This window comes from Protobothrops mucrosquamatus, unplaced genomic scaffold (genome assembly GCF_001527695.2).
Source record: "Protobothrops mucrosquamatus isolate PMUCROS unplaced genomic scaffold, P.Mucros_1.0 scaffold5, whole genome shotgun sequence".
NCBI lineage: Eukaryota > Metazoa > Chordata > Lepidosauria > Squamata > Viperidae > Protobothrops > Protobothrops mucrosquamatus.
The window spans coordinates 1,756,588-1,764,806 of record NW_015386392.1 but is presented as its reverse complement, the minus strand read 5'-3'; the positions used below and the strand labels follow the sequence as shown (position 1 = coordinate 1,764,806).

The following is an 8,219-nucleotide window of genomic DNA, read 5'->3' as shown; positions in this document are numbered from 1 at the left end:
GATCGACCAGCTTCCTGGCGAGGGAAGAGGGCGGCGAGTTTGACGCGCCGACGGCGGGGTTCCTACACGTTCTCCTCCTAGCCCTCTCTCTCTCTCTTCCGATGCCCGGGCGGCGAGCGCGCCGTCCCCGCCGGCTCCCCTGAGGCAGACGGGTGGCGCGTCCGGAGCGGGCGGGCGAGCGCCAGGCAGAAGAGGGGTGGCTCCAGACGCCCGGCGAACTCCCTAGTCCTCCCTGGCCAGGCTGCCGCCCTGGATCGACCGAATGGCTTCCTTGTACCAGCGCTTCGGCGGGAAGATCAACACCTCCCGCTCCTTCCCAGTCACTCCCGAAGCCAGCCACCTCCTAGGCCCCCAGTGCTCCGAGGAAGACGGAGCCGCCGCTGCTGCTGCCGCCGCGTCGGCCCACGCGGCCACTGGAGCGGCGAAAGCTTCGCGCCCGTCGCAGCCGCACAACCCCAGACCTCGCTTCCAGTACCAGGCGAGGAGGAGCGACGGCGAGGAGCAGGATGTAAGCCAACCCCTGCCTGACTCGGGGGGCAGGACGCGGGTGGGAGAAAGCCGGGCGCCTCGCCTCGGGTGTTCCGCGCCTTCCGCCCCTCCGCTCGGACGGACGGACGGACGGAGCAACCGTGGCCGTGCGACGGGCTGAGGCGCCTGGGCCAGGGGGAGAGAGAGAGAGACTCTGCGGATACTTTCTCTCCTAGTTTTTATTCTCCCCCCCCCCCCCCGGTTTTGGTACGGGGTCTTGTGGAAGCTCATGACAAAACTCGGTGTCTCCCTTGGATTTAAGAGATGGATGCGGCTAGCGGTACTCGGAAACCTCTGATTTAACGAAAAGTTAAAGGGAGGAAGCAGATCCCCCGGGAAAGAATTTGCATGGGGTTGGAGAGAGATAGAATACTTGGCAATCAAATCCCTTGCCTCTCCTCTCCTTTCGATTCTAAGTCCGAAGTGATCAAGAGTAGATTTTCAAGAGCTATATTAAGCTCCAGGAACGAGTTGAAGCATAAATTTGAGCAACATGTGCTTTTGTTGGTTCGGGTTCTTGCACCTCTCTCTTCTCCCACCCTCTTCCCCAATCCCCACTTTCTTCCCCACCTTTCTAGTTCCTTGGAGAAATTTCAAAGCGTTTGTATTTGCATATCTCCTTAGTAACGTGTGACTCATCCAGGACACTTACTGGATCTCAGATGGATGGTGGGGAGAAAGAGAAGTTGGAATAATCTGGAATTCATAACTCTTCCTTACGGGAAGAAGGTTATTTTAACTGACATATAAGTAGTTTAGTCTGGAAAGGTGCTTTCTCCTTGAGGGTTCCTATTTAATAGCTGGTTCTTGTGTTTTTGTATGTTTGTGTGCATCAATGTTTGCGCAAATAGAAACAAAGCCTCCTTTAAGTTTTGTTTAACTCTTTGTTGGGATGTTTTCTTGGGATGTTTTCTGCACAAGAGCAGAGATATTATTTGTGTGTCTAGGTTACAATAGTTTCCATATCCAAATACTAAGGCCAACTCTGCCTAGTTATCAGGCAAAGGTGCCTATATGAACGGCTGGCTACTAGCAATTCAGTGTCAATTCTTTAGCTTGCATTACTGTAAGTTTTCATAATTGGGTTTGTGTGATTGTAGTGATTCTGTGTAGATATGTGTGTATGCGTATGTGCGCATGTGTGCTCACATCTACTTGCACATATATAGTAAAAGTTAAAGGGGGAATTTTCAAAGTTCATTGTATACAGTATCTCCAAAGCACATTTATTTTTAAATATCCCTTCCTTTAAATTTGCTTTATAATAGCATCTTTGCTTAGACCTTGGTTAAAAAAGACAAGAGTAATTGGCATAAAATTAATATTAGGAGAAGCAATTCTTTCTTTTTTTTTTACTAAAAATCACTCCTGAGAAAGTTTTGTAAAGGAAGCAGGGTTTTTTTTCCCTCTTATTGTTCCTTTTTATTTCTTCTTTGAGAGAACATTTATCTTTAAAAAAAATATAAACACATCTTGCAAAGAGCCCAGCAGTTATGTTACATTCAGCACTTCCACTTCCTTTAGAAACAGGTAAATTGTGCTTTATGTTCCATTATAATATTTAGTAGACATAAATAAGATCTAAATCCAATTGCCACAGAATCTTAAAGTTAATTCACTATTTCTACCTAGGATTATGTTTTTGCTGTAGTCGCATGTATTCCAGGCATTGCCCTCTAGGTGGCAGTATAAGAAAGCAAACTTTACTTTTTTTCCTCCTATCTTTTTTAACATTTAACTAACAGTTTGTATTTTACCTGCACCCTATTCTGTATATAGCAAAAACCTGCCTAGCAACTGGACATTTTGAACTTGAAAGATTTAATGATTATTTTAAATTGACTCAAATTAAGAGTTAAAGCTACATTTTTTCCAGAACAATATTTATTAGTACTATAATCACCCTCATATTTACATGAAATAACTTTCCTTTCTGCTCATATCTCAATAAGCATCTGCATAAGATACTATAGAATTCTCTGCTACTAGATAACTTCTGGTTTCACCCTAAATCTGTACCAAAAAATCAAAATAAATAAAAACTTCCGCCAATTAATAAATCCTGATTCTCATTCTTGTTTTCTATAGACAGGAGACCTGATTGTCAGAGCTGTATTTTTCCAGTGCAAAAAATTATTATTGTCTGGGAATCAAGTGTGAGAGTTGTGCAACCACGATTGAGGCCCACACACACACTTACAATGATTCTGCCTTTTGTGAAACACTAATATAAACCAATGTTTAAAGGTAATACAATCTGTAGAATGGCAGTAGTGTTTGTGTGTATGTTATGTTTAAGGAGAATTTTAAAAATGAGATTCAGACATAAAAATGCTAGTTTTAATTCTGACATTAAGAAGAACCGGATTCAACCTCCTGCCTGTATTCCTTCTATAATGGTTCTTTAATATGCTAATCTAGGAGGTCTCTTAGGTGCTGAATACATCCAGGCTCCCTCAGTCATCATCTTACTACCTTGCAGATTGTGAGTTGGTCTCCTTTAAGCAAGGGTGGGCAATTAATTTTTCCAAGGGGCCAGAGGAGAAACTGGGATCGTTGTAGAGGACTGAACCAAAAGGGTTGTACACTTTACATTTGATTTCTAATTTCCAATTATCTCATGCATGACCAGACAGGGTTAGCCAAAGGTGAAGATGTGGCCAGGGACCATGAAATAATAACGGAAAGGACCTTGGGGGTCTTCTAGCCCAACCCCCTGTTCAAGCAGGAGACCCTATACCATTTCAGACAAATGGATGTCCAATCTCTTCTTTAAAACTTCCAGTGTTGGAAAATTCACAATTTCTGGAGGCAGGTTGTTCCACTGATTAATTGTTCTAACTGTCAGGAAGTTTCTCCTTAGTTCTAGGTTGCTTCTCTCTTTCATCAGTTTCCATCCGTTGCTTCTTGTCGTTCCTTCAGGTGCTTTGGAGAATAGCTCGACTCCCTCTTCTTTGTGGCAGCCCCTGAGACAGTGGAACACTACTGTCATGTCACCCCCATTCCTTCTCTTCATTAGACTAGACCAGGGGTAGGCAACCTCTTCTCTTTTATGACTCGTGGACTTCAACTCCCAGAATTCCTGAGTTAGCATAGCTGACTCAGGAATTCTGGGAGTTGAAATCCATGAGTCATAAAAGAGCCTAGGTTGCCTACCCCTGGACTAGACATACCCAATTCCTGCAGCCATTTTTGATATGTTTTAGCCTAGGTCTGCCTTTTTAAGGGCACTGGAAAAATGTATTTACTTTAGAAAACAGTATCATTAAGTTGGAGGAACTTGTCAGTGATAAGTGCAAGCATCCAAAGTAAACTATCTGAGCCTAGCGTCTTCTTAAATCCATCCAATGAATGGGAAGCCTCCACCTGTCATGATATAGGTAGTCTCTGCTTACAACCAAAATTGGAACCAGAATTTTCATTGTTAACAAGGCAATTCTAACATTAATTGCTGGAAAAGTTGATTACACAATCCCCAGGATGCTGCAGCAATTATAAATATATCCAGGATGCCAAGTGCCTGCCTTTTGATCACATGACTTTGGGGATGCTATGATGGTCATAATTATAAGGACCAGTCATAAGCCACTTTTTTCAGTGCCATTGGAACTTTGAATGGTTGTTAAATACATTGTTATAAGTTGATCTATCTGTAATTGGTTTCTCTGCCAAACTGCTCATAGTATTGGAAAGCTATTTTTTATATAATATTCATCTGGTAACCCAGAATAATCCATTATTCTATGTCCTGAACTCTGGAATGAGATAATGGAAGTTTTGTAATCTTGGCTGCTTGTTCTTAATTGATAAAGAGCACTCAATTGATATGCCAAGGCAGGATTTTTGACTTTCAAAAGAGATATATATGGTTCAAGGTTGAAGTATGGAGTGAATGGGGTTAACCCACTCTCATCAGAACTGATAATGTCACCTAGTCAGGTAATAAAACATCTGTAAACAAGCTCAGAGAGCACCAAGGATTCTACATTTTTTACCTTCGTGTTTTTTTTAAATGCAAAAAACAAGTCAAAATTATTCTTCCTTATTGCAAGCACTGGTGGAAGCAAGGTCCCTAGTAAAGATGTAAGAATATTGTGGATAGATATGCCTTTCATTATACAAATAGATTTACAGGTTTTTAAGACATTGGAGGACGGGAAACAATGCAAGGGTAACTGGCCAAATGGAATGTAGAAAAACATAATTTTTTATATATTTCTACAGAATTGAATACATAATCACCGCAAATCCTTCTGCTTTGTTTTATGGTGGTGTTTGTTAACTTCTGCACAACAGAAGAAAGCACAATAAATCTGAATCTGGAAGGATTAGACTTCTAATATTATTATTATTATTAATATGAATTTCATATCAAAGCATAAAACTAAGAAAGGAACTCAAGGAATGGATCCTATATTCACATGATGTGCATATTCATGATTAATATAATCATGATTACTTGAATTACATTCTTTTTCTGGATATGTACAACACTTTAAACCAGTGGTTCTCAACCTTTTTAATGCCACGACCCCAACCGGTCGTAAGTCGAGGACTAAACCGGTTGTAAGTCGAGGACTAAACCTGTCGTAAGTCGAGGACTTTCCCTGCCCGGGAGCGCCGCGCATGCGTGGTTCTGCCCCCTGCGCCGGCCAAGGCGTAGCTGGCAAGCAGCAGAGACGGAGCAGGCTGGCCCAGCTCAAGGGAGGTAAGGCACCCGCCGGAAAAGGGGAAAAAAATGGCGGACAGCCTTGCTTGGCAACCCCCGTGAAATGGTCGATCGACCCCAAATGGGGTCCCGACCCACAGGTTGAGAACCACTGCTTTAAACAATTAATAGTACCGCTAAGTTTGTGCGGTATGCTTAGGCTAAAATTCAGTTGTCTAATTTGTGCATTAGTATGTTGTACAAACCAGCTTCAAAATTCCCAGCTGTTGTAGACAGTTGCAGTGAGAATATATCTCATCATCTGAAATATCCAACTCATCTTTTCAATGTTTTTGTGCATTTGTTTCAAGCATATTTTAAAATAATTCCAGCATGTAAATAATGTTAGTTAGCTGTGTAATAACCATTTGATCATGTTTTCTAAAAGCTAATATCTGATGTTTTTTTCAGTCATTTGCTCTGTTATTCTTTATTATTACATATATAAAGAGAATACTGACCTAGTTTGTACAAAATTGGTTTAGTCTTGGCTTGTTGAATAAAGTATAATTGGCTAAATTCACAAAAGGCACTAAATTATAAACTATTGTTTCCAAAATAAATTCATTTACATAGAATATTATCCCAGCCCCCACCCCACCCCAATTAATTAGAATTTAGCCTAACATATCAAACCAATCAAAAGCCTGTGTTTAAAATTCTTGACCTTTACCATCTTTTATCATTTTGCTTGATCAGATAAATATATATTGTTTGTCCCCACTTTTATTTTCAGAAGAATCTGGCTTCATTGTTTTTCCATTTCTCCTTGTAATCATTCTATAAAATTGATTGAGGCAGTAATTAACTGAACATGCTGAATGGAAAAAAATAAACTCAAATCCTGTGTTTATTGCATTTTAAAGTCTACCCTCAACTGATGGTAGTGAATTAAAGACAATTAAGAAGAAACTGAACCCGCAAATACTATAAAATAAAATGAAATCCCCATAGGTAGTAAAAACCTAAATGTTTCTGGGTTTTCAGCAGCAGAAGGCTATAAAATATGGAGAATTAATTATCTCTGGTCAAGGAGAAAGGGAGATATATTTTGCAGCATTGGGACAATTGATATGAAGGTGACAGCTCTTTTAGTTTGTGGAATATTAAAAATAAGAGCACTAAAATATGCTGGGATGAGTCCAAAGAGACATTGAAATACACAGAACACCTATCAAAAAATTTAGCCTAAATTCCTGTCTGCCAGCTTTGGCCTTACAGTAGTTACATTTGCTTGAAAAGATTTCTTTGATTTATTTATTTTTAGGACGTAAATGCTACAATTTAATATTGTCCATGGCTTCTAAAGCATATCACTTTCAAAAATTGTTGGTCACCTAAATTTCACATATTACATTAATCTTCTCCTGTGGTTATAGAATTGTGTCTCCAGATGTATAGTTATGGATATAATCTGGTAAAGATTATATCCATAATCTGGTTTGGTGTAGCGGTTAAGGAGCTGGCCTAGAAACTAGGAGACAGGCATGAAAGTCTGCTGGGTAATTTTGGGCCAATAACCAGTAATTTTGGGCCGATAACCAGGAGACACTAAGTTCTAGTCCTGCCTTAGACATGAAAGCCAGCTGAGTGACTTGGGCCAGTCACCAGAAGACTGTGAGTTCTAGTCCTGCCTTAGCCATAAAATCTGGCTGGGTGGCTTTGGGCCTGTCACTCTTTCTCAACCCAAATCACCTCACAGAGTTATTGTTGTGGGAAAACTAGGAAGAGGAAGGAATATTAGGTACGTTTGCCATTTTGAGTTACTTAAAAAGTAAAATACAGGTAGGATAAAAAAAACTATTAAATAAAATAAATAGTAAAGTAAATGCAGAATAGCATAACTGGAGGATTTTTGTTTATAATTTTGGAATCACACATACTTTTCCTTTTGAGATTAATACTTTCCAGACTAGAATACATGCAGTTACTTTACATAACGTTGCCTTTGAACATTTTCCTAATTCTTCTCTTTTACTTACTTTTCTTTACAGTCAAGGTGATTAATGAGCTTAATTTCTGTAAGCAAGTTGCCAAAGGCGCTGAGTTCAATATACATGAAGATTGTCTATAACTTTTAATTACCATGAAGTAATAATGCATTAATCAAGTACATAAGAAAACCAGCTCTTCCCTCAATGCAAAATACCAGTTAATATCATAAAACAATAAAACTAGTAATAATTATCCCTTTAATATTGTGAGGTTATTTTTTCTTAAGAAGGTTGCATATCAGAAATCGGTTTTATAGTGTTACTTAAATATCCAGGTCCTCCCTTATTCATCATTCAGGATAATTCATCAGGATAATTTAAGTATACAGTACCTTTTTTGGGGGCATAGTATTTTTTTTTAAAAAGAAGCAGTCATTTTGATGGAAAGCATTAATAATTATTGTGATTCTGATATGCAAAAGAGAGACATTTAACTTTCCTTCTTCTGGAACAACCATACTTTTTCATAGAACTGTAGATTAAATGGATAGTCCCGCCTGGACTACTGTAATGCTCTATACATGGGGCTCCCTGTGAGGAGCATCCGGAGGCTTCAACTGGTCCAGAATGCGGCCGCGCGGGCGGTTTTGGGAGGGACTCGTCGCTCCCACGTAACACCGCTGCTGCGCGAGCTGCACTGGTTACCAGTGGCCTTCCGGGTGCGCTTTAAGGTGTTAGTTACCACCTTTAAAGCGCTCCATGGCATCGGACCTGGATATCTCCGAGACCGCCTTCTGCCACAGATTTCCTCTCACAGACCAGTACGCTCCACAGAGCGGGCCTCCTCAGAGTGCCGTCGGCCAAGCAGTGTCGGCTGGCGACCCCCAGGGGGAGGGCCTTCTCTGTGGGTGCCCCCACCCTCTGGAACGAACTACCCCCCGAGATCCGGACGATTCCGGATCTCCTATCTTTTCGCCGCGCCCTCAAGACATGGCTTTTTCAGCAAGCGGGTCTGGCCTAGGGAGAATTTTAAATAGGGACAATTTTAA

The 8,219-nt window shown here is 40.8% G+C and overlaps 1 protein-coding gene across 1 annotated transcript in view; it reads left to right on the top strand.

The window, feature by feature from the left end:
• Nucleotides 1-262: 262 nt before the first annotated feature.
• DPP6 (dipeptidyl peptidase like 6) overlaps nt 263-8,219 on the top strand; it is a 362,352-nt gene continuing 354,395 nt past the window's right edge. Inside the window, exon 1 of the mRNA XM_015832529.1 lies at nt 263-508. Within this exon, the coding sequence (XP_015688015.1) occupies nt 263-508 (246 nt within the window). The remainder of the gene's footprint in view (nt 509-8,219) is intronic.